This window comes from Lepidochelys kempii, chromosome 2, assembly GCF_965140285.1.
Source record: "Lepidochelys kempii isolate rLepKem1 chromosome 2, rLepKem1.hap1, whole genome shotgun sequence".
Taxonomy (NCBI): domain Eukaryota; kingdom Metazoa; phylum Chordata; order Testudines; family Cheloniidae; genus Lepidochelys; species Lepidochelys kempii.
Genome location: NC_136381.1, coordinates 272,540,040 through 272,567,612, shown reverse-complemented (window position 1 = coordinate 272,567,612; position 27,573 = coordinate 272,540,040). Strand labels below are relative to the sequence as shown.

Below are 27,573 nucleotides of genomic sequence, written 5' to 3'. Positions count from 1 at the left end.
GGTGTTACCATACACACTGTAACGAGAGTGATCAGGTAAGGTGAGCTATTACCAGCAGGAGAGCGGGGCGGGGGGGAACCTTTTGTAGTGATAATCAAGATGGGCCATTTCCAGCAGTACACCATTTGCTCAAGAAACTCCCTGAAAAAGCACAAGAACAAATCCACATAGACACACCCCTGGAACCCCGACCAGGGGTATTCTATCTGCTACCCAAGCTCCATAAACCTGAAAATCCTGGATGCCCCATCATCTCAGGCATTGGCACCCTGACAACACGATTGTCTGGCTATGTAGACTCCCTCCTCAGGCCCTACGCTACGAGCACTCCCAGCTATCTTCAAGACACCACTGACTTCCTGAGGAAACTACAATCCATCGGTGATCTTCCTGAAAACACCATCCAAGCCACTATGGATGCAGAAGCGCTCTACACCAACATTACACACAAAGACGGACTATAAGCCGTCAGGAACAATATAGAATCATAGAATAGAATCATAGAATATCAGGGTTGGAAGGGACCCCAGAAGGTCATCTAGTCCAACCCCCTGCTTGAAGCAGGACCAATTCCCAGTTAAATCATCCCAGCCAGGGCTTTGTCAAGCCTGACCTTAAAAACCTCTAAGGAAGGAGATTCTACCACCTCCCTAGGTAACGCATTCCAGTGTTTCACCACCCCCTTAGTGAAAAAGTTTTTCCTAATATCCAATCTAAACCTCCCCCACTGCAACTTGAGACCATTACTCCTCGTTCTGTCATCTGCTACCATTGAGAACAGTCTAGAGCCATCCTCTTTGGAACCCCCTTTCAGGTAGTTGAAAGCAGCTATCAAATCCCCCCTCATTCTTCTCTTCTGCAGGCTAAACAATCCCAGCTCCCTCAGCCTCTCCTCATAAGTCATGTGTTCTAGACCCCTAATCATTTTTGTTGCCCTTCGCTGGACTCTCTCCAATTTATCCACATCCTTCTTGTAGTGTGGGGCCCAAAACTGGACACAGTACTCCAGATGAGGCCTCACCAATGTCGAATAGAGGGGAACGATCACGTCCCTCGATCTGCTCGCTATGCCCCTACTTATATCCCTGATAATGTCATGGCAAACCTGGTGGCTGTACTTTATGACTTTGTCCTCACTCATAACTATTTCACATTTGGGGACAATGTATACCTTCAAATCAGCGTCACTGCTATGGGTATCTGCATTGCCCCACAGTATGCCAACATTTTTATGGCTGACTTAGAGCTGACAGCTCTCGTCCCCTAACGCCCCCACTCTACTTGCACTACATTGATAACATCTTCATCATCTGAACCCATGGAAAAGAAGCCCTTGAGGAATTCCACCGTGATTTCAACAATTTCCATCCCACCATCAACCTCAGTCTGGACCAGTCCACACAAGAGATCCACTTCCTGGACACTACGGTGCTAATAAGCGATGGTCACATAAACACCACCCTATACCAGAAACCTACTGACCGCTATGCCTACCTACATGCCTCCAGCTTTCATCCAGACCACACCACATGATCCATTGTCTGCATCCAAGCTGTACGATACAACCACATTTGCTCCAACCCCTCAGACAGAGACAAACACCTATAAGATCTCTATCAAGCGTTCTTACAACTACAATACCCACCTGCTGAAGGGAAGAAACAGACTGACAGAGCCAGAAGCGTACCCAGAAGTTACCTACTACAGGACAGGCCCAACAAAGAAAATAACAGAACGCCACTAGCCATCACCTTCAGCCCCCAACTAAAACCTCTCCAACGCATCATCAAGGATCTACAACCTATCCTGAAGGATGACCCATCACTCTCACAGATCTTGGGAGACAGGCCAGTCCTTGCTTACAGACAGCCCCCTAACCTGAAGCAAATCTTCACCAGCAACTACACACCACACAACAGAACCACTAACCCAGGAACCTATCCTTGCAACAAAGCCCGTTGCCAACTGTGTCCACCTATCTATTCAGGGCCTAATCATAGGGCCTAATCACATCAGCTACACTATCAGAGGCTCGTTCATCTGCACATCTACCAATGTGATATATGCCATCATGTGCCAGCAATGCCCCTCTGCCATGTACATTGGCCAAACTGGACAGTCTCTACGTAAAAGAATAAATGGACACAAATCAGACGTCAAGAATTATAACATTCAAAAACCAGTCAGAGAACACTTCAGTCTCTCTGGTCACTCGATTACAGACCTAAAAGTGGCAATTCTTCAACAAAAAAACTTCAAAAACAGATTCCAACGAGAGACTGCTGAATTTGAATTAATTTGCAAACTGGATACAATTAATTTAGGCTTGAATAAAGACTGGGAGTGGATGGGTCATTACACAAAGTAAAACTATTCCCCCCCTCCACCACACTGTTCCTCAGACGTTCTAGTCAACTGCTGGAAATGGCCCACCTTGATTATCACTACAAAAGGTTCCCCCCCGCTAGTAATAGCTCACCTTAACTGATCACTCTCATTAGAGTGTGTATGGTAACACCCATTGTTTCATGTTCTCTGTGTATATAAATCTCCCCACTGTATTTTCCACTGAATGCATCCGATGAAGTGAGCTGTAGCTCACGAAAGCTTATGCTCAAATAAATTTGTTAGTCTCTAAGGTGCCACAAGTACTCCTTTACATTTGCTTATGTTTCCCACCTGTTGCCTCTCATCACATACTTAGATTGTAAGCTCTTTAGGGACAGGTACAGTGTGACCGAAAGCACCCCTTTATTTACAACCTACACACTACTGTAATAATCTTTCTACAAAATATGTCTTGTGAGGTATCATTTGAAAACTAATAACTTGCTGGTAATATCACGTATGTAGCAACATTATATGTAAAGTAATGAAATCCTCCTGCATGATATTAATAGCACGTGTTCAAAACCACATTGCCCCGACTAGGCAAAACTTGTTAAACAGAGGAATGTGTGTTGATCTCAATTTATATATACATAATAAACAGGATGCTCAGGACAGCAAGGGGGAAAATGGCAGGGAGAAAAGGAAAATCAGCATTTCAGAAAACACAGTGAGAGCAAGCATGTTAAAGAAGTATGGGCTGGATGAATGGACTATAAGATGGATAGAAAGCTGGCTAGATCATTGGGCTCAATGGATAGTGATCAATGGCTCCATGTCTAGTTGGCAGCCGGTATCAAGCAGAGTGCCCCAAGAGTCGGTCCTGGGGCCGGTTTTGTTCAATATCTTCATTAATGATCTGGAGGATGGCGTGGATTGCACCCTCAGCAAGTTTGCAGATGACACTAAACTTGGAGGAGAGGTAGATACGCTGGAGGGTAGGGATACGATACAGAGGGCCCTAGACAAATTAGAGGATTGGGCCAAAAGAAATCTGATGAGGTTCAACAAGGACAAGTGCAGAGTCCTGCACTTAGGAAGGAAGAATCCCATGCACTGCTACAGACTAGGGACCGAGTGGCTAGGCAGAAGTTCTGCAGAAAAGGACCTAGGGATTACAGTAGATGAGAAGCTGAATATGAGTCACAGTGTGCCCTTGTTGCCATGAAGGCTAATGGCATTTTGGGCTGTATAAGTAGGGGCATTGCCAGCAGATCGAGGGACATGATCATTCCCCTCTATTCAACATTGGTGAAGCCACACCTGGAGTACTGTGTCCAGTTTTGGGCCCCACACTACAAGAAGGATGTGGAAAAATTGGAAAGAGTCCAGCAGAGGACAACAAAAATGATTAGGGGGCTGGAGCACATGACTTATGAGGAGAGGCTGAGGGAACTGGGATTGTTTAGTCTGCAGAAGAGAAGAATGAGGGGAGATTGGATAGCTGCTTTCAACTACCTGATGGGGGGTTCCAAAGAGGATGGATCTGGTCTGTTCTCAGTGGTAGCAGATGTTGCTGGGAACATGTGGTAAGGATGTTACCTTGAACCAAGTCTAGCTTGTTGAGTTTTAGTTACCAAGACATGTTCTATCTTTATTTCTCTTGTAACCGTTCCTGACTTTAATACCCGAATTCACTCAAAATCCAATCTTCTTTTATTAATGAACTTGTTTTATTTTTTAATTTAAACCAATCCAGTGTTGTGTTTAAACTGAACTGTTTGGTAATGCCAATTAAAGTAGCAAATTGTTGAATATTGACCCTTTACAGGGGCAACGGACCTTTAACATCTGAACTGTCAAGGAAAGGGCTGGACAGCACAGACCACATGTTTGGAGAAAATTCAGGACTGGGAGTGTGTTGGGGTCACCCTGCAAGTAGTAATTAAGGCTGGTGGAAGCCAGAGTGTGACTGGGGTGGTCTGGCAGGCTGCTGGGATCAGAGCTGCTGGACCAGGGCTGCAGCTGTACTTAGTCACTCAGAGTGTGACCTGCCTGCTGTTAGGCTGTTTGTAAGCGAACAGGCTGGGAACTAGAATAATAGAGCACTGAGAGGCACCCAAGGTTGCAGGGCAGGTAGTGACACAACCCTTCACTGGTCTGGATTGCACCCCAGAATACGACAGACTGTCTTTGCTATATATGTGTTCTGCACTTAGCAGAAGGGGACTAAAACCTTGATTGGGACCTTTAGGCACTACTGCAATAAAAATAATAATAATCCTCTTCCAACCTGGCCCTGACCCCCTACATATGCTCTCTTACACTTCCTATGAACACAAACCACCTTACATCCTCTTCTTGCCCCTCTAGCCTACTCCTCACAATGCAGCCTGTCCTGCTCATGTCACACTACATAGTAACATTGCCGTCCCCAGACAAGACCTATTCCACAAGGTATGGCCCAAATCCAGCCTACATCTATAAATGGAATGAATTTCCCCCAGTGCAATCCTCTTCTCCCCTTCTATGTTTGGGTCTCTCCCTTTCTTTCCTTCTGTCAGTATCATGCCCCCTCCCCTCCCTTTTTGCCCACATGCCACAGAATTATGTCTGTACTTCTGCTTCTGCTGGACATAATGCTTCCACAGCAGTAGTGGCCCTTCCACTCCTATTTGGAGATATCCTTTCTAACACTGACATTCTCTGACAGTTCAGCATCCTACAGAACACAACAGGAACTTCCAGCCCCTTCTCAACCCTAGTGGAGAGAGAAATGCAGCCAAGTCTTACATCATCCAGGAGCTTCCCTTCCACTCGCAGCTCCCAAGATGCAATGCTGCCGTCAGAGTCATCAGCATCAGATTTTGCAGGGTTAAAGGTGTTGGAGATGTAAAGCCTCAGTTTCCGTTTTTGCTGTTAAACAAAACAGAGATAAGAAAATAACACACACAGCGCACATTCCAGGCATGGGGCAGCCCTGGGATATAGATGTATCTAAGTATTTATATGGCCCCCTATCACTGTAGAATTTGAGTGCTCAGTAGAGTTGCACCAGCTTACTTCAGGTCTGCATTTGTCCCTGGGTATGTAACAAAACTTACTGAAATGCTGGATCTTGAAATTCCATTCAGAAACCCTCAGCAGTGAGGAAGAGCAGAGAATGGGCCATACACCAAGGAAGAAAGAAGGGTACCGTGCATACCCCACAGCCCTGGAAGTCAAAGTCCTACTGTTTTTACAAACCTTTTGAAAACTATTTCTTGTAAAAAGATTAAATAATTCTGATGCTTTAAAACAATCTCATTCTTCCTTTCTCAATTCCAGCCAGTGTTGATGAGGACACTGATGAGCCATAACAGCAAAGCTCTTGCCATATGAATGTCTTTCATGGATGACTCAATCCAGATTTTTATATTGCAGGGGGTAACCAAACCATGGCTCGCAAGCCACATGCAGCTCTTTTACAGATAAAGTGTGGCTTGCCCCCTCCCCGCCCCCATTCTCCACTTACAGACTGTAGGAGGGAGTTCAGGTCTTCTGCCAGAGACAACTGGTGCCTGCTGAGAGTGGGGAGGGGCACATTTTAAAGGTTCAAACCCCCCAACAGCTTGAGTCATGCCCCCCCACACACACACATACCCCATACCCTCAGCGGTTCTCCCTACATCTCCCAGCTGTTTGCTGCAGCCTGTCCCCACAGACGCAGCTCACAGCTTGCCAAATCCAGCAGCTGCTGTGCAGGGAGGGGGCCCAGTAGCACCATGTGATGGAGCAGGGCCAGCAAATCTTGGCAAAAATCTGAGGAAGCATGTGATCCCATGAGTCCCCACCCCCTGTTGCCTCTGGCTCTGCCCAGCAGTAAAGGGGGGGTCTCAGGGCTTCAATACTGCGGGGCGCGCCTGCTGGGGCTTGGGACTTCAGCAGGGGTGGGGCTGAAACCCCGAGATCCCCCCGTTACTGCAGTGCTGAAGCCCCAAATGTCACTGGGTGCCTCCCACGGGGCTGAAGCCCCAAGCCCCATCAGGCAACTCCTGTAGGGCTGAAGCCCCGAGCCCAATCAGGCACCTCCTGGGGGGCTGAAGCCCTGAGACCCCCCCCTTCTCTGCAGGGCAGAAGCCCCTAACCCCACCACCCTGCCGCGGAGCTCAAGCCCCAAGCCCCGACAGGCACACCTCGGCTCTTGAACTTCTGAAGATGGTTGTATGCAGCTTGGAGGGTCAGTAAATTTGGTCATCCCTCTTATATTGGCATCCGTTTCTGTAGTATATGAACTTGCAAAACTAGATGCACTAGCAGTTCCATCCCCCTCACCATATTTCCCTATCCTGCAGAGCTTTACCTGTAATGTTCACCCACACACTGCTCTACCCTCCTGCACAACTCTGCTGCCACCCCAATTGCCCCCTATAACACATGCACTCTAGGCCTCCCCAGTAACTATTTATCCCATCACTTTCCTCCATTCCCAGCACAGCTATCTCCCCCATCTCTGCACTGCTCTGATCACCCATAATATTCCCCTAGCAACCAGTGTGGTGGGTTTTGTACCTGTGAGCACACAAGTGGCTCCAATAAACCATCAGACCTTATAATGGTAAAAGAGAGAAGCTTTCGAATTATACAGAGCCGAAGAAGAACTTTGTGTAACTCAAAAGCTTGTCTCTGTCACTAACAGTTTTTCCAGTAAAAGATATTAGCTCACCCACCTTGTCTCTCTAATATCCTGGGACCAACACGGCTACAACTACACTGCAAACTTTATAATCTCCATAAATATCATACCTTCTTAGATGACTCACAAAACCACCTCTTCCCGCCTGACCTGCCTCCCTCTCAATAATTCTTTCTGCAAGGCTTGCTGATTACACAAACTTATCATGACTCAAACTGACCTCCTTATTTGACCTTCTAAACCCTCTCCACTTAATTCATTACCATCGACATCACCATCATCTTCCCTGTTATGCCAACTTGCAACATGGCGGTCATCTTCAACACCTAACTCTCACTTTCTCCTTATATTCAGGCTATATCCAAATCCTTCTGTTTTTTCCTCCTCAATATAACAAAAATTCTGCCCCTTCATCTCCAATTAGATGGTCCAAAGAGCCAGTTCTTCAAACCCTGATCTTTCCTGTCTTCTTTACTGCTAACTCCTCTACTCTGGCCAACCATGATATCGACACAGTCTCCTCTAATCCATTCAGAATGAGACAGGTAAAATTATCTTTCATCCCTGTCAACTAGACTACATCACACCTCTCCTTGCAGCTCTCCACTGGCTCCCCTTGCCTAACACATCCATTTTAAGCTTCTCACACTTCCTTCATGTTCTTGTACAAGTCAGCTGCACCCTACGTATCAGAACCTGTCTCCTTTTGTGCCACGAGGAAGAATCATATAATAATTATGAATAACAATGCTAAATGATGCTTACCTATGGATTTCCTAGTGTGTCCTGCATTCTATGTATCTTGCTTTTAGCTTGTAAACTCTTCAGGTGTAACATGATGGACTCAAATAGTCTGTCTACGCTGCAAAAAAATACCTGCAGCTGGCCCATGTCAGCTGACTCAGGCTCGTGGGGCTCAAGCTGCAGGGCTATAAAACATCTTGGTAGAGGTTCAGGCTCAGGCTGGAGCCCAGACTCTGGGACCCTCCCCACTCATGGAGCCCCAGAACTTAGGCTCCAGCCCAAGTCCACATCTACACTGCAATTGTATAGCCCCGCAGCCCGAGCCCCACAAGTCCAAGTCAGCTGACACAGGCTGGCCATGGGTGTTTTACTGCAGTGTAGACATACCCAAAGGCTGCTACCCTGGGCCAGGACAGTCTATTTGTATGCACGTGAGCATGTGATTACTGCTACACAAATAATAACTAATAATAAATGGTGGACTCAAAGGTGCCTGGAGAAACCAGCAGAATATGTAACTCACATATGTGAGCTGTTCTTCAAATCAGATGTTCATACAGAGGACATCGCAAACCAGCCATTGTCTCAGAAAAGACCATCACCCCAGTAAGGGCATTAATCAGAGATCTCCCAACACCAATGCAAAAAGAAAGACCCATGAATTTGATTAATCCATGTAGACTCATGGACCATATCAAATTCCAAAACATGCTAAAGGACTGCACCATTCCACCAACAGGTCAAGATATTGAGGATCTGAGAAACCATTATCCTCATACTTGAATCTTGACCTTCACCATAACTGCCCCCGCAGAGGCACTTCCTTCCTCATCAGCCACACAGATCTTTGTTTTCTGAAACTTTGTGCTGGAGGAAGACAAAGGGACAAAAACTCAAGTACCAACAGCAGAAAACAAAGACTGGAAGAGACAGGTTGAAAGACAAAGAATTCCTTCAAGCTCACTTTAACCTGTGTTACAGGCCAAAAGAACCTTTCGATCAGCCTCCATTTCAAATACCACTCAAGAAATTATTTGAGGTGTTAAATGGCTTCATTAATCATGATGTCTGCAGCCCACAGCAGAACCCAGCACTGTGAAGAACTATCCTCCTACTTCACTGAAATGATCACACACATTCAGGAAAGTTTCTTTGGCTTGCAGGGATCTGATCCCCCTCTGCCAGCCAACCAACAACCCATCTGTGTTCCCAGACTCCAGCCCATTCACTTCACAAGAAGCATGGGTGTGAATCTGACCCCTCCTCTTCCTGGCTAGTGCAAGAGAGTCATGAATAAGTGGTTCCACTCTTGACCAAAACAATCAATCCCTATTCAAGGAGGAATCTTCCCTTCCTCCTTCAAATATATAATAGTCTGATGAACATTGAATAAGCCTACCCTGGATACAGTGGTTCTAGCCAAATACTACTCATTATTAAACTTTCAAACTCATAGAGAAGCTAGCCAAAGGCTGACTAGAACTCATTTAACCAAAGCCAGCAACCTATACCTGACACAATCTGGATTCAGGCCAGGATATGGGACAGAAAAAGCATATTAATAGCACTGATAGAGGATATGCTGCTGTCAACAGGTAAAGGCAGACAGTCATCCTCCTCTTACTGGATCTCACTGTAGCATTAGACACTGTCACATACTGTTGTCCTGCCTCAAAGAGGTGGCAGAAGTCCAGGAGAATGTGTTAAAATTATTTGAGTCATTCCTGGATGGACACATGCAGAGGGCAGTTTTGGAAAACTGCAGATAGATGCCCAATTTATGGAGTCCCGTTGAGACCAGTTCTGTCTCTGATCCTATGCAACATCTAGATGAAGCCAAAAGGAAACCTGGTGAGACGACAATAATTCAAATGCTGTAATATGCAGATAATATACAGTTCTACTTATCCTTCACTACATACAACTACACCTTTACTACCAAGATGGCCTAGATCTTGGACAAGATCGGCTTTCAAATGAAGAACAGCTGCCTGAATCTAAACCCCAGCAAGACAAAGGTAACGCTGGTTAGCAGTATAAGCACTTTGCAACCATAGTGTTGTTTCCTTTGGTTGATGGTTCACACTCACAGTTGGTCAATTCATTTCACAGCTCACATGCACTTTTGTATTCCTTGCTGATGCTAAAGCTCTCACACAGCAGCATCTGTGAACTTTGCTTTCTACATCTCTGGTTCATTAGGAGACTCCATCTCATCCTGGCAGATGATGACTTTGCCTCAGTTATAGACACCTTTGTTACCTTCTTGCTGGACTACAGCAATGCAATATACCTGGTTATGACACCATCCGCTATTAGGAAATGCCAGCTAGCACAGATTGTAACAGCACATCTCAGCAACACAGATCACCACAAGCACATCACACCTGTTCTCTGTACCCTAACTTCCCACAGAATATCAAGTCACAGTCTTGGTCTTTATTACAAAGGTGCTCAGGAGCCTGGGACCATGATATTGAAAAGATCATGTAAAGCTCCAGGATGAAGACCAAGATCAATATATCTGTTCCTCAGGTACACTGGAACTGCCCACCACAAGAGTAATGTTCATCATGTTCAGGAGATAGAACTTACGTGAGGACTGGTTCAAGACGGTGAACTGAACTCCACAGAACTAAGAACTATCACCTTCCACTTAAAGTTCAAGACACTTCTTTGACCTCCTTTCAATAATATACAGGTATAGCAGCACATACATTTTAAAAAAAATAAAACCTACCAAAACAAAACACTATAGTGCTCTCTCAATTTTCCTCCTGGAGAGAGGATGAAAAAGAGAAAGAAGGCTCTCAAATACTATGGTAACGAACACAGCATAAGAACCTATGCAGAATGGAACAGACTATACTAGAACATGAGTCTCACATATACACTGGAAAACAGATCTTGCAACCATATGAACAGTAGCTGTTTCTATCTCTGAGTTCTTCAGGCATCCAATTCACAATAACCGGTGGAGCTCATAAGTTTGATTAAATAAGCAGCATTCCTAGAAATCAACCAAGTCTGTTTAGAAAACTAACTATAGTTCACAATGCTTACATTCTTAACTTTTGTACTTGCATGAATGCATTCGATGAAGTGAGCTGTAGCTCACAAAAGCTCATGCTCAAATAAATTGGTTAGTCTCTAAGGTGCCACAAGTCCTCCTTTTCTTTTTGCGAATACAGACGAACACGGCTGCTACTCTGACACCATCTAACTAATGCCTTAGTAATAAAGGAACCCCACCTTTTGGGCTGTGATTGCCCTGCTCTAAACAATTTGTCCTGAACTGATTCTTTCAGTTGTGTCCCACCAGCAGCAGAATCATTACACCTGTCTTCTGGCAGTGGCCAGTGCCTGATGCTTCAGAGGGAATCAGGTGAGCCTGGCTGTTTAAAGAAGCTGGTGCTCCGCGAACCAGCTGAGCAGCAGGGGACAGCAGAGCAGCAAACAGCAGGAGTTTGCCTGGAGTTCGCTTGGGGTGAGCCCACTGAGGCTTACACCCTAATGACTTTTCTGAGTAATTACTGCATCTCCTGAGGAATCTCGTAGTAGGATAGTAATATGGATGGGGATTGTTCAGCTGTTGTGACCTGCACTGGATGTGCCATGTTTGTCTTTCTTCCACAGGACAGAAGCGACTTTGTGTGTACGAAGTGCAAGCTGGTTTCCATATTGGAAGAGAAGGTTCAAGGTCTGGAGCAACAGGTATCAACTCTGCATTGCATGAGAGAAACTGAAGATTTCCTGGACAGACGTCGGGATATGCTTCTACAGGCACAAGGTTCTGAAGATTCAGAGCAGACTGCGCAGTGGGGACAGGAGGACGGTGAAGAAATTTGGAAGAATGTGACCTCCTGAAGAAGAAGGGGAAACGTCCATGTACCAGCAACGCAGATACAGGTAAGTAACCGTTTTCATGTTCTCTCCACAGGTACCATTGCGGGGAGTGGCCCAGATGATACATCTGAGGGAAGGGAGCAGAAGGAGACTCCACCAGTTGAAAGGCATGAGATGCACTGTCCTAAGGTTGGGGGTTCCACAACCACCACTCCCAAGAGGAGGAGGTGGGTGGTGGTGGTCGGGGACTCTCTCCTCAGGGGGACTGAGTCATCTATCTGCCGCCCTGACCGGGAAAACAGAGAAGTCTGCTGCTTGCCAGGGGCTAAGATTCGTGATGTGACAGAGAGTCTGCCGAGACTCATCAAGCCCTCGGACCACTACCCCTTCCTGCTTTTCCAAGTGGGCATCAATGATACTTGAGCGGATCACTGCAGACTACGTGGCTCTGGGAAGGAGGATAAAGAAGTATGAGGTGCAAGTGGTGTTCTCGTCCATCCTCCCCGTGGAAGGAAAAGGCCAGGGTAGGGATCGTCGAATCGTGGAAGTCAATGAATGGCTACGCAGATGGTGTCTGAGAGAAGGCTTTGGATTCTTTGACCATGGGATGGTGTTCCAAGAAGGAGGAGTGCTAGGCAGAGACGGGCTCCACTTAACGAAGAGAGGGAAGAGCATCTTCGCAAGCAGGCTGGCTAACCTAGTGAGGAGGGCTTTAAACTAGGTTCACCGGGGGAAGGAGACCAAAGCCCTGAGGTAAGTGGGGAAGCGGGATACCAGGAGGAAGCACGAGCAGGAGCGTGTGAGAGGGGAGGGCTCCTGCCTCATACTGAAAACGAGGGGCAATCAGCGGGTTATCTCAAGTGCCTATATACAAATGCACAAAGCCTGGAAAACAAGCAGGGAGAACTGGAGGTCCTGGCAAAGTCAGGGAATTATGATGTGATTGGAATAACAGAGACTTGGTGGGATAACTCACATGACTGGAGTACTGTTATGGATGGGTATAAACTGTTCAGGAAGGACAGGGAGGCCAGAAAAGGTGGGGGAGTTGCACTATATGTAAGGGAGCAGTATGACTGCTCAGAGCTCAAGTATGAAACTGCAGAAAAACCTGAGAGTCTCTGGATTAAGTTTAGAAGCGTGAGCAACAAGGGTGATGTTGTGGTGGGAGTCTGCTATAGACCACCAGACCAGGGGGATGAGGTGGACGAGGCTTTCTTCCGGCAACTCGCAGAAGCTACTAGATCGCATGCCCTGGTTCTCATGGGCGACTTCAATCATCCTGATATCTGCTGGGAGAGCAATACAGCGGTGCACAGACAATCCAGGAAGTTTTTGGAAACTGTAGGGGACAATTTCCTGGTGCAAGTGCTAGAGGAACCAACTAGGGGCGGAGCTCTTCTTGACCTGCTGCTCACAAACCAGGAAGAATTAGTAGGGGAAGCAAAAGTGGATGGTAACCTGGGAGGCAGTGACCATGAGATGGTCGAGTTCAGGATCCTGACACAAGGAGGAAAGGAAAGCAGCAGAATACGGACCCTGGACTTCAGAAAAGCAGACTTTGACTCCCTCAGGGAACTGATGGGCAAGATCCCATTCGAGAATAACATGAAGGGAAAGGAGTCCAGGAGAGCTGGCTGTATTTTAAAGAATCCTTATTGCGGTTACAGGGACAAACCATTCCGATGTGGAGAAAGAATAGTAAATAATGGCAGGCGACCAGCTTGGCTTAACAGTGAAATCCTTGCTGATCTTAAATACAAAAAAGAGGCTTACAAGAAGTGGAAGATTGGACAAATGACCAGGGATGAGTATATAAATATTGCTCGGGTATGTAGGAATGAAATCAGGAAGGCTAAATCACACCTGGAGTTGCAGCTAGCGAGGGATGTTATGAATAACAAGAAGGGTTTCTTCAGGTATGTTGGCAATAAGAAGAAAGCCAAGGAAAGTGTGGGCCCCTTATTGAATGAGGGAGGCAACCTAGTGACAGAGGATGTGGAAAAAGCTAATGTACTCAATGCTTTTTTTCCCCTCTGTCTTCATGACCAAGGTCAGCTCCCATACTACTGCACTGGGCAGCACAGCATGGGGAGGAGGTGGCCAGCCCTCTGTGAAGGAAGAAGTGGTTCGGGACTATTTAGAAAAACTGGATGTGCACAAGTCGATGGGGCCGGATGCGTTGCATCCGAGAGTGCTAAAGAAATTGGCGGCTGTGATTGTAGAGCCATTGGCCATGATCTTTGAAAACTCATGGCAATCGGGGGAAGTCCTGGAAGACTGAAAAAAGGCTAATGTAGTGCCCATTTTTAAAAAAGGGAAGGAGAATCCTGGGAACTAGAGGCCGCTCAGCCTCACCTCAGTCCCCAGAAAAATCATGGAGCATGTCCTCAAGGAATCAATTCTGAAGCACTTAGATGAGAGGAAAGTGATCAGGAAAAGTCAGCATGAATTCACCAAGGGAAAGTCATGCCTGACTAATCTAATTGTCTTCTATGATGAGATAACTGGTTCTGTGGATGAAGGGGAAGCAGTGGACGTGTTATTCCTCGACTTTAGCAAAGCTTTTGACACAGTCTCCCACAGTATTCTTGTCAGCAAGTTAAAGAAGTATAGGCTGGATGAATGCACTACAGGTGGGTAGAAAGTTGGCTAGATTGTCGGGCTCAATGGGTAGTGATCAATGGCTCCATGTCTAGTTGGCAGCCGGTATCTAGCGGAGTGCCCCAAGGGTCAGTCCTGGGGCCGGTTTTATTCAATATCTTCATTAATGATCTAGAGAATGGTGTGGATTGCACCCTCAACAAGTTTGCAGATGACACTAAACTGGGAGGAGTGGTAGATATGCTGGAGGGTAGGGATAGGATACAGAGGGACCTAGACAAATCGGAGGATTTGGCCAAAAGAAATCTGATGTGGTTCAACAAGGACAAGTGCAGAGTCCTGCACTTAGGACGGAAGAATCCCATGCAGCGCTACAGACTAGGGACCAAATGGCTCGGTAGCAGTTCTGCAGAGAAGGACCTAGGGGTTACAGTGGACAAGAAGCTGGATATGAGTCAACAGTGTGCCCTTGTTGCCAAGAAGGCCAATGGCATTTTGGGATGTATAAGTAGGAGCATTGCCAGCAGATCGAGGGACATGATCGTTCCCCTCTATTCAACACTGGTGAGGCCTCATCTGAAGTACTGTGTCCAGTTTTGGGCCCCACACTACAAGAAGGATGTGGAGAAATTGGAGAGAGTCCAGCGAAGGGCAACAAAAATGATTAGGGGTCTGGAACACATGACTTATGAGGAGAGGCTGAGGGAACTGGGATTGTTTAGTCTACGGCAGAGAAGAATGAGGGGGGATTTGATAGCTGCTTTTAACTACCTGAAAGGTGGATCCAAAGAGGATGGATCTAGACTATTCTCAGTGATAGCAGATGACAGGACAAGGAGTAATGGTCTCAAGTTGCAGTGGGGGAGATTTAGGTTGGATATTAGGAAAAACTTTTTCACTAGGAGGGTGGTGAAACACTGGAATGCGTTACCTAGGGAGGTGGTGGAATCCCCTTCCTTAGAAGTTTTTAAGGTCAGGCTTGACAAAGCCCTGGCTGGGATGATTTAGTTGGGACTGGTTCTGCTCTGGGCAGGAGGTTGGACTAGATGGCCTCCAGAGGTCCCTTCCAACTCTGTTATTCTATGATTCTAATAGAACAGGATGATTTCAAGTGATACATCACCCGTTGTCCTGTCCAAGTTTTTTGCAGTTGGAGGTTCAGGGACACACAGAGCATGGGGTTGTGTTCCTGACCATCTTGGCTAACAGCCCTTGATGGAACTATCCTCCATGAACTCACCTAATTATTTTTTTTAATCCAGTTATATTTTTGGCCTTCACAATATCCCATAGCAACGAGTTCCACAGCTTGACTGTGCACTGTTCTCCTTTTGTTCATTTTAAGCCTGCTGTTTATTAATTTATCAGGTGACACCTAGCTCCTGTGTTAGGTGAAGGGGTAAGTAACATTCCCTATACACTTTCTCCACACCATTCATGATTTTATAGACCTCTCTCATATCTCCCCTTAGTCATCTCATTTCTAAGATGAACAGTCTCAGTCTTTTTAATCTCTCCTCATATGGAAGCTGTCCCAGACCCCTAATCATTTTTGTTGCCCTTCTCAGCACCTTTTTCCATTCTAATACATCTTTTTTGAGATGAGGCAACCAGAACTGCACACAGTATTCAAGGTGTGACATACCATGGATTAATGTAGTGACATTATGATATTTTCTGTCTGATTACCTCTCCCTTTCCTAATGGTTCCTAACATTCTGTTCACTTTATTGATGCTGCTGCACATTGAGTGGATGTTTTCAGGGAATTATCCATGATGACTCCAAGATCTTTTCTTGCGTGGTAACAGCTAATTTAGACCCCGTCATTTTGTATGTATTGTTGGGATGATTTTTTCCAATGTGTGTTACTTAACATTTATCAACATCAAATTTCACCTGCCAGTTTAGTCACCCAGTTTAGTGAAATCCAGTTCTAACTCTTCGCAGTCAGCTTTGGACTTAACTATCTTGAGTAATTTTGTATCATCTGCAAATTCTGCGACCTTACTGTTTATCCTTTTTTCCAGATAATTTATGAATCCTTGGAGGACCCCTGCTATTTTCCTCTCTCCATTGTGAAAACTGACTGTTTATCCCTACTCTTTGTTTCCTACCTTTTAACCAGTTACTGATCCATAAGAGGACCTTCCCTCTTATCCCATGTGTCATAAATATACAGGGAAGGGTAAACCCCTTTGAAATCCCTCCTGGCCAGGGAAAAGCTCCTCTCACCTGTAAAGGGTTAAGAAGCTAAAGGTAACCTCGCTGGCACCTGACCAAAATGACCAATGAGGAGACAAGATACTTTCAAAAGCTGGGAGGAGGGAGAGAAACAAAGGGTCTGTGTGTCTGTCTATATGCTGGTTTCTGCCGGGGATAGACCAGGAATGGAGTCTTAGAACTTTTAGTAAGTAATCTAGCTAGGTATGTGTTAGATTATGATTTCTTTAAATGGCTGAGAAAAGAATTGTGCTGAATAGAATAACTATTTCTGTCTGTGTATCTTTTTTGTAACTTAACGTTCTGCCTAGAGGGGTTCTCTATGTTTCTGAATCTAATTACCCTGTAAGATATCTACCATCCCGATTTTACAGGTGGGATTTCTTTATTTCTATTTACTTCTATTTTTATTAAAAGTCTTCTTGTAAGAAAACTGAATGCTTTTTCATTGTTCTCAGATCCAAGGGTTTGGGTCTGTGGTCACCTATGCAAACTGGTGAGGCTTTTTATCCAACATTTACCAGGAAAGGGGGGGTGCAAGTGTTGGGAGGATTGTTCATTGTTCTTAAGATCCAAGGGTCTGGGTCTGTAGAAACCTAGGCAAATTGGTGAGGCTTTTTACCAAACCTTGTCCAGGAAGTGGGGTGCAAGGTTTTGGGAAGTATTTTGGGGGGAAAGACGCGTCCAAACAGCTCTTCCTCAGTAACCAGTATTAGTTTGGTGGTGGTAGCGGCCAATCCAAGGACAATGGGTGGAATATTTTGTACTTTGGGGAAGTTTTGACCTAAGCTGGTAAAGATAAGCTTAGGAGGTTTTTCATGCAGGTCCCCACATCTGTACCCTAGAGTTCAGAGTGGGGGAGGAACCTTGACACCATGACAGCCTACTTTACTTAAGAGGCTTTAGTGTGGGACCTGTCAAAGGCTTTCTGAAAGTCCAAGTACACTATATCCACTCCATCACCTTTGTCCAAATGCTGGTTGGCATCCTCAAAGAATTCTAACAAATTGCTGAGCCATGATTTCCTTTTCAAAAGCCATGTTGACTTTTCCTCAACATATTGTGTTCATTTATGTGGAGATGGGGTACATGGGCAGAGGGAAGGGAGGAGAGTGACAGTGACAGAGAGTGTGAGTGTGAGAGACACACACACAGAGACGTGCGTGAGCTGGCTGCTGGGGAAATCTCAGAAAGAGTGCACTGTCTCTTTAAGAAAGGGACTCAGCCCTTCACCATTCAGACTGCAGCTCTCAGTCCTCCTGAGCCAGGCTGTCCCCTCTGCCCTGCTCTGTGGAGATGGGCTACAAGGGCGGGGGGAGGGGGAAACCCTGACATCAGCACCCTACCCCCTCCACACACACCCCATGCTGCACAGCCAGCAGGAGGGTCCCAAGAGCAGCTGCAGGATGGAGCAACGTGGGGGTCAGGGCACTTGAGCACATGCTGCCGGCTATGCGCGCTCTGCTAATCAGCTGCGTGGCAATTGAATCTCTCCTGCACGGCTGCCCAAACGCACAGATTACAGGGAACACAGGTTGAAATCCCCATTTATTATTGGATTTTTTGCCTTTGTAGCCTCTGTACTGTCCCTGTGCATTTCACAATCACTATCACCATCCAGGTCACGTGGTTGGTAGTATATTCCTACTGCTATACTTTTATTGTTCAAGCGTGGAATTTTTATCCATACAGATTCTATGGTATGGCTTGATTCATTTAATATTTTTACTTTGACTCTATATTTTTTTCCACACATAATGCCACTCCCCAACCAGCATGACCTATTCAGTCATTCCTATATATTTTGTACCCTGGTATTACCATGTTCCATTGATTATCCTTATTCCATCAAGTTTCTGCAATTCCTATTATATCAATATTCTCATTTAATGCCAGGCACTCCTCTAGCTCACCCACCTTAGTATTTAGACTTCTAGCATAGTGTTTCTCAAATGCAGCCACCAGGGGCTTTTCTTGTGGCCACAGACTCCTGCGCAATGACTGAAGGGGGGACAAAGCAGTGGGCTCTGCCCCCTCCAGAGCCACAAATGCCAGCGGAGCAGGCAGCCAGTCAGTTCCACACTTTTCCGGGGGCAGTGAGGGTCAGGCTTCAGCCCTAGGGTGGTGGCCTCTGGCCCTGGATGCCAGCCCTTGGCTCACTACCACCACACATTGCCCCTGACCCCCACCGCCTCCCCAGTCCCCCATCTATCCCCTCATCATCTCTGGCCCCCATTGTCTCCTAACCCACCTCCACATCCAGGGCTGAGTAAGTCTGCTGTGAAAAGTGATACTAACAAACATACAAATATTACTTTTCACAGCAGCAGACTTACTAGCTAGCAAGTCTTAAAAAAAAATAACAACCAAAAACCAAAAGAAACAACAAAAAAACAAGAATGTGTGAAGCACCTTGTCTGTGTTTCTATTCTGTTTAGGTCCAGTAAAGAATAGAGACAACTGTACATTACTCTTATTATTGAGTCTGAAAAAAATACATAAATAAATTATAATGATTTGGACACTTATATGTGTGTATTTATTTGTTTTTCTTAAAGTTAATTAAGAATTTTAGGAAAAATTGTCAGAGCGGCCAGCAGCAAGAGTTGATGGCCCCATTCTGAGGCCACCAAAAATTTTCTTGTGAGAACCCCTGTTCTAGCACACATAAAATAAAAATACATAAAATAATAGTCTAGAAAATGGCCTACAATGAATGCAGACCATATTTACACAATAGGGGACTCTATCCTGGGATGCTGTGACTCTGAAAAAGACAATACAAATTGTTCCAGCACCCCGTCATAATGGTCCCTTCTGGCCCCAGAGACTATGAATCTAGAAGGTAGACAGGGAGACCAGAAACTCCCAGTCCATAATGCAAGAATAAGTGACATTCAATGAAGCTGAAAGGCAGCAGACTCAAAAGTGACAAAAGGAAATATTTTTTCAAGTATATTATACAATGTACGATTAGTCTGTAGAATTCATTGCCACATGATATAGATTAAAAGATATGCAGCTTTTACTACCTGAAGGGACCATTATAATCATCTAGCCTGACCTGATGTACAAGATAGGCCAGAATCTCTGGTTGAACAAGAGCATATCTCAGAAAGATAACTGATCTTGACTTGAAGATTTCAAGTAATGGAAAGTCAACTACATCCCTAGACAAATTGTTCCAATGGTAAATTTCTCTCACTCTTAAAAATCTGCACATTATTTCCAGTCTGAATTTGTCTAGCTTCAACTTGCAGCCATTGGATCTTGTTATGCTTTTGGTACTGAGGCCAAGAGCTTAGCCAGACAGAAAAAGGGCGAAGACATTCATATGAATACAAAGAATATCCAGAATTATACCCATAAATATATTTTTAAACAAACAAGAGTTTTGGAAGGAATATTAAACCCTTCTGTTTCAGACCATAAGCCAACTCTGACTATTGACAGTTAGGAAGAAACTTATCCCATAGCCATCTACTAGGGTTTCTTGCACCTTCCTAAGATGCATATATTTATGAGGACTACTTTTGTATTCTTCTGATTGTGTAGCCAAAAACACCCATGGCCCTGATACTGCATTTTTTACTTCAATAGGTATAGAATTGGGCCCAATACTTGAACCTCAGAAGGACTCAGATGAAGCCTTTAAAAATCTCTACACATTATTTGCTTTTCTGTACCTAAAAGAGCCATGACGCTAGAGTTTTTTACCCCTGGGAAGTTCCAGAGTAGGAAGTAAGTGCTATATGTTCCACTGAGAAGCTGGGAATATCTTCTTTTCAATGGAATAGAGCTCTAATTTCTAACTCCACAAGACTGCTTGATATACTTGTCTTTAAAATCAGCAAATTTGTATGTACAGAAAATCCAGCACCACTTAAGGACTGGATCTTCCTGTCCTGACCCTCAGCCGTACACAATTTTGTGAGGGGAACTCCACATCTCAAGGAGAAGGTCTGAAAGAAACATTTCACTGTCCAGTTGAGATTTTGTTTGTTTTTTAAATGGCGGTTGTTTGAAGATGTTCAGCAGTATGGAGTGTTAAAACATGTCCTGGGGAGATGGAGTGATGGGCAGAGGACAGTTGAAGTGGGCAAAGATGAATGATACATTTATTTCTCACATGACTGGGATTTATGACATGGACATCACCTCCATACCAACCATGAAAGTGGAATAAAGATCCCATCAACCACCTTCTCCTTTGCTCAGGGCTAACTTTACTTTAAAAGAAGAGCAACTAAACTCAAAATACTGGTACTAACATGCACACCCTCCCTCTGCCTCCACAGCACCAAGTCTTCTCCAGTTCCCACCGGCTGGGACAGAAGAGGCCATACCCTTCCTGCCTGCTATGTAAAGACCCACACTAGAACTTCCCTGACCCTGTGTCTCTCATGCCCACTGTCCCTGTGTAGGAGGCAGAAAACCTTCTATATGGCTTCCTGTTGGCCCATAGGCTCCCCTACTCACAGAACTGCAACTACAGCTCCCACTTTTAAAGGATGTAACAGGGTCGGGCCAGATGGCTATAGGAGAGAAATAGAAGGCAGATATATTAGCCCCAGGTTACGTAGGTCCCTTTTCCTTGGGTAAGGTAACAAGGAAGGTTCCAGAACAATCAGGAACCTTCTGGAGACAATTAAGACTGACAGGCTGATTAGAACACCTGCAGCCAATCAAGAAGCTGCTAGAATCAATTAAGGCAGGCTAATCAGGGCACCTGGGTTTTAAAAAGGAGCTCACTTCAGTTTGTGGTGTGCGTGTGAGGAGCTGGGAGCAAGAGGCACTAGGAGCTGAGAGTGAGAACGCGGACTGTTGGAGGACTGAGGTGTACAAGCATTATCAGACACCAGGAGGAAGGTCCTATGGTGAGGATAAAGAAGGTGTTGGGAGGAGGCCATGGGGAAGTAGCCCAGGGAGTTGTAGCTGTTGCACAGCTGTTCCAGGAGGCACTCTAGACAGCTGCATTCCACAGGGCCCTGGGGTGGAACCCAGAGTAGAGGGCGGGCCCGGGTTCCAGCCAAATCCTCCCAACTCCTGGTCAGACACAGGAGGAGTCAACCTGGACTGTGGGTTCAGAAAAACGGCCAAGCTGAGGGCTGCCGTGAAGCTCCAAGGTGAGCAAATCTGCCAATAAGCGCAAGACCCACCAAGGTAGAGCAGGAACTTTGTCACGAGGGCTATTAACAGGGCTGCATTTACAGGTTACACACCCCTAGGCACAGCACCTTCAATGCCCTCCCGCCTACAGTTGACCTCCCTGTTGCACGCAGTTTTAGAGAGGTAAGGCGCCCCTAGACACATGCCTACTGTGCCTAATGGGAAATCCAGCCCTGGTTATTATAGGCATGGTAGAAGGCACACATGCACCCGGAGGCCTAAGGCCCTGTGACAGCTATACTGGTTGTTTACAAAAGAACTAAAACAGAAGTGGCCTTCCAGACTGCTGCGCTGGGCATCACAAAATGGGGAAGAGATGGCCAGCCCTCTGTGGAGATAGAGGTGGTTAGGGACTATTTAGAAAATCTGGACGTGCACAAGTCCATGGGGCCGGACGAGTTGCATCCGAGAGTGCTGAAGGAATTGGCGGCTGTGATTGCAGAGCCATTGGCCGTTATCTTTGAAAACTCGTGGCGAACCGGGGAAGTCCCGGATGACTGGAAAAAGGCTAATGTAGTGCCAATCTTTAAAAAAGGGAAGAAGGAGGATCCTGGGAACTACAGGCCAGTCAGCCTCACCTCAGTCCCTGGAAAAATCATGGAGCAGGTCCTCAAAGAATCAATCCTGAAGCACTTGCATGAGAGGAAAGTGATCAGGAACAGCCAGCATGGATTCACCAAGGGAAGGTCATGCCTGACTAATCTAATCGCCTTTTATGATGAGATTACTGGTTCTGTGGATGAAGGGAAAGCAGTGGATGTATTGTTTCTTGACTTTAGCAAAGCTTTTGACACGGTCTCCCACAGTATTCTTGTCAGCAAGTTAAGGAAGTATGGGCTGGATGAATGCACTATAAGGTGGGTAGAAAGCTGGCTAGATTGTCGGGCTCAACGGGTAGTGATCAATGGCTCCATGTCTAGTTGGCAGCCGGTATCAAGTGGAGTACCCCAAGGGTCGGTCCTGGGGCCGGTTTTGTTCAATATCTTCATAAATGATCTGGAGGATGGTGTGGATTGCACTCTCAGCAAATTTGCGGATGATACTAAACTGGGAGGAGTGGTAGATACGCTGGAGGGGAGGGATAGGATACAGAAGGACCTAGACAAATTGGAGGATTGGGCCAAAAGAAATCTGATGAGGTTCAATAAGGATAAGTGCAGGGTCCTGCACTTAGGACTGAAGAACCCAATGCACAGCTACAGACTAGGGACCGAATGGCTAGGCAGCAGTTCTGCGGAAAAGGACCTAGGGGTGACAGTGGACGAGAAGCTGGATATGAGTCAGCAGTGTGTCCTTGTTGCCAAGAAGGCCAATGGCATTTTGGGATGTATAAGTAGGGGCATAGCGAGCAGATCGAGGGACGTGATCGTTCCCCTCTATTCGACATTGGTGAGGCCTCATCTGGAGTACTGTGTCCAGTTTTGGGCCCCACACTTCAAGAAGGATGTGGATAAATTGGAGAGAGTCCAGCGAAGGGCAACAAAAATGATTAGGGGTCTGGAACACATGAGTTATGAGGAGAGGCTGAGGGAGCTGGGATTGTTTAGCCTGCAGAAGAGAAGAATGAGGGGGGATTTGATAGCTGCTTTCAACTACCTGAAAGGGGGTTCCAAAGAGGATGGCTCTAGACTGTTCTCAATGGTAGCAGATGACAGAACGAGGAGTAATGGTCTCAAGTTGCAGTGGGGGAGGTTTAGATTGGATATTAGGAAAAACTTTTTCACTAAGAGGGTGGTGAAACACTGGAATGTGTTACCTAGGGAGGTGGTAGAATCTCCTTCTTTAGAGGTTTTTAAGGTCAGGCTTGACAAAGCCCTGGCTGGGATGATTTAACTGGGAATTGGTCCTGCTTCGAGCAGGGGGTTGGACTAGATGACCTTCTGGGGTCCCTTCCAACCCTGATATTCTATGATTCTATGAATGTTGACCTGCAAGATGAGGCACTGTTGACACCATGGTGATGGACATGGTATAGTAATGCACTAATGCAGAGAGAGCAAGAGACAGAAAAAGAGATGACAGGAAACAGGATCAGGGCTGGAGAAGGCAACAGCTGATTGGGGTTTCTGCCAACAGTAGAGTAAGCTGGCAGGTGGCTCAATGCTTGCATTCCCCCATCCCCAACCCAAGGCCTTGCCCCTGCCATTTGAGCTACCCCCACAGCTGCCATTTTTTCAGCACTACAGCTGCTCACAAAGACCAAAGCATTTTTTTAATGGAGTAAGTGTTTGTTTTCCAGTCTCCACTCATTCAAAAATGTTTGAACCATTTCCCCTAAAACTTCTAAATAATTCATCTTCAGGCAGACAAGGTCTGGAAAATGGCAGCTTCTATGCTGAATATTTCAGGGTTACAAGTGACTCAGAGCAGCATTTAGGATGGAAATGCGGGGACACCCTTCACTATAGCAGTCACCAGTGCTCCAGGAATAGTATGTATAAATAAATAAATAAGAATACTCTAAACCAGGCAAAAATGGCTGGCCTCAGTTTTGTTTTGACAGATTTTGAATTTCATGACTGTTGCATTTGAGCAATCATTCATGAGTTTGGAGGTAGATTAGAAACCTACCTACCTACCTGATTATTCTTTCGAAATGAAATCTAACTGCAACTACATGAGCAAACAGGAATTAACAGAATGTTTGCTGAAACCGCGGAGTTCTAGTTTTTATGTACTTTCCCATTTCAGATCCTATAAAGTTCTGCTAGAAAGCTTTCAGTATTTCTCAGTTTCATGGTTGAGGAATTTGCCACAAAATCCACCCTTTATAGCATATTTTTCAAAGAGTATCTATACTTTCATTTTTTTTTAAATGGGGTCATGTCCTGGTGTAAAATGGCATAGCTTCGTTGATGTCAATGAAGCTATGCTAATTTACACTAACTGACATCTAGCCCACTATGTGCAAAGAATCTTAAAACCTTACTGCCCATAAACTTGTAAACCAATAAAATGTTGCCTTGCTAAATCTGCAAAGATCCTGAAACAACAGCACTGAGAGCTGTTAAACTGTCATCACTGGGCTTCACATTAACTGTCAATATTGCTAAATGTTTCATGGATGATGTGAGGAAGGGTGGGCCAGGAGAACTAGGCTCAATTCTTGGCTTTGCCACAGATTTCTTGTGTGACTCTGTGCAAGGGTATGTCTAGGCTACAGTGGCACAGATGCGTCTTACATTGTTGGAAGGGGGTTTTCCATTCACATAGGTAATTCACCTCTCCAAGAGGAAGTAGCTAGTTCACAGAATTCTTCTGTTGACCTAAATGCATCTACAGTGGGGATCAGACTGACCTAACTACGTTGCACAGGGGGTGGATTTTTTCACAGCCCTGAGCAACGTAGCTAGGTTGACCTAAGATTTATGGGTAGATCAGGCCTTAGTAATTTAATCTGTCTCATTTCCCATTTTTAAAATAGGAATAATAGTACTTCTTTTTACCCACCTTTTGTCTCCCTCAGGTATTTAAATTGTATAAAAAAATTTATAATGTGTCTACACAGTGCCTAGCATTGATCACAGTTCGGCCTCTGGACATATTATAATGAGATAATAATAATGATTTTACATCATGACAGACCTACAGATGCAAGAATCTTCATACTAAGAGATTTGGAATCTGAACAAGATATGGACAAACAGCATCTGCACTGGCCAAAAGAAGTACCCTATGGAGCTGGAAATCAGCAAGCAAATTAAGCACTGCAGAATTATATAATGAACACAGTGACCTGGCAAATGCAGGAAAAAACAACACATAATACAAGAGTGGTGCCTGAGGATTTGGAGAACCACCTTGTCTTTGCATCCGATCCTGCAAACAATTTTCCACATGCTTAACTTTGCTCACATGAGTAGTCCAATGTGGCACTAAGTATGTGTTTAAGTTTTTGCAGGATCAGGGCCTACAAGATTATTTATTTTCTGACTAACATTTCTCATTATTTTATTTCCTTTTTAATCCAGTCTTAAACTGAACTCTTAACAGTATATTTAATGTGCTAAATAGACCTCTACTGTCTTATCTCCTTTTCCTCTTCTTTTTTCTTAAAAACCTCAAAGAATAATATTTGTAAATGAAAGAGAGGATTATTTCCTATAGTAAAGACTCATAAATTAGAGATGGGTGAGAACTACTGAACTGAGTCATTCAAATTTGTCCTCCTCCAAGGAAGGGTGTTTCCCCGCCATGTATTCTTAAGCGCCTCGGTCAGCCTATCAATGGAGCTTCCACTAGTTCTTGAGTGAGATGGCTCCACAGCCCAATACATCACACTTAGGATGTTTTTCCTGATTCAACCAATAGTACCATTTCCCATGTCATACCTTCATTGGTCTCTTCAGGGCTTCCTGGATGTCCACCCGCTTCCTCATAATGGTCTGGTCCAGTTTGCGTTCAAAGGCTAACAGGTCCATGTAGGCCTGGGACTCAGGAACCAACTCCCGGATCTGAGGAGGAAGCAGGGAATATCCAAACACTGGAGGCAAGGAATTCATCATATTCCAGGAACAGTAATACTTATATCTGTCCAGACCTTAGAGAGAGGGTTTGCTTAGCAGAAGTGATTGTCTCTAGGCAATACAAAGCATTTTAGATTTGTCTTTGTTTAAACTAGGGTCTCTCTACACTAGAGGAAAGGCACTTTTAAAAACAACTGTGTTACCTTACACTTTTTAAAACCCTAGTATACACCGGGCAAGTTGTAGGTTAAGGTGTTAGCCAGCTGAGATGAACCCCAGACTCCTCCAGAGTCTTTAATATGACCAGCTAACAAGTGTTAACATGCAACTTGTCCTGCTTATATTATGGCTAGCTATACTGGCTAACACACTTTTTAAAAACATATCTTTTCCTAATCTAGAAAAGCTCTAAGAGGAGCTGGCAAGGAGTAGGGCATGAAGAGAGGGAGACAAGAAAGAGGGACACAGAAAAAGAGAAAAGAGAGATTTGAACAAGTGAGCTGGATGCTTGGCAGGGTCCTCCCCTTAGGCTGCAGAGCCGACGACTGGAGCTGGTTCCACATATCCTTCAGCAGAACCTTTGTAGCAGTTCCTCCCTCCCTGCATCCATATGGTCCCCATTCCATGCTACTGCACAGGGGACTCCAGGGAGCTGATGGGGTATGCAACACCCCACACCCAATGTCCCCACTTGATAAGAAGAACCTGGTTCCATAGGCATATGATTTTCCTCCTGGGATGTGTTCTACACTGGGAAAATGCAGCACCAGAAAACGTGTAAGCTAACATGCTGTTAAACATGACTTAGCACCTAGTGCAGACAAGGATGAGTCGGGTTTTAAAATTTGTTCAGTGGACCCTATGATTAACCATGACCAGCAAATTTGTTTTTAAACTTGACTAGCCCTTCCTATACTAGATGTTAAGTTGTGTTTAACATCACATTAGTCAGCACATTTTCTAATGTGATGTATTTTCCCAGTATAGAAATACTCTTAGAGCGTGGACACAGACTATCTACTCCTGGCAATACCTGATCTGTGGATAATTGTGAGGCAGGTAGCATTTTAAGACTTGGAGATGTTCCTGATTAACTGTGCCTGACCAGTTGGGTTAAACAAAACACTTGAATAAGTGAGTCCAGACATGGAGTAAATTAGGAACAATTATTCAGGAACAACTCCATGTGCAGACAAGCCCAAAGAAGAAATGGATTACAAACAATTCCTAGGTTTCAGAGTAGCAGCCGTGTTAGTCTGTATTCGCAAAAAGAAAAGGAGTACTTGTGGCACCTTAGAGACTAACCAATTTATTTGAGCATAAGCTTTCGTGAACTACAGTTGCATCCAATGAAGTGAGCTGTAGCTCACGAAAGCTTATGCTCAAATAAATTGGTTAGTCTCTAAGGTGCCACAAGTAAACAATTCCTAGTTTAGTCTCTCTTGAGTCTTCTTGTCCATTTCTAATACTCACTCCAGTTCTCAACTAAGCAGCAAAAATATTTAACAGCTAAAATATT

General features: G+C 45.1%; 1 protein-coding gene across 18 annotated transcripts in view; it reads right to left on the bottom strand.

Moving 5' to 3' along the window:
* SMARCD3 (SWI/SNF related BAF chromatin remodeling complex subunit D3) overlaps window positions 1-27,573 on the bottom strand; it is a 225,019-nt gene that overhangs the window by 57,134 nt on the left and 140,312 nt on the right. For 16 of the 18 annotated variants that reach the window (XM_078851894.1, XM_078851895.1, XM_078851892.1 and 13 more), the window contains 2 exons: window positions 25,920-26,042; window positions 5,122-5,244 (listed from right to left, as the gene is read on the bottom strand). In XM_078851894.1, coding sequence (XP_078708020.1) covers window positions 5,122-5,244; window positions 25,920-26,042 — 246 coding nt within the window. The remainder of the gene's footprint in view (window positions 1-5,121; window positions 5,245-25,919; window positions 26,043-27,573) is intronic. The other 2 variants (XM_078851906.1, XM_078851905.1) reach the window with 2 other exon arrangements.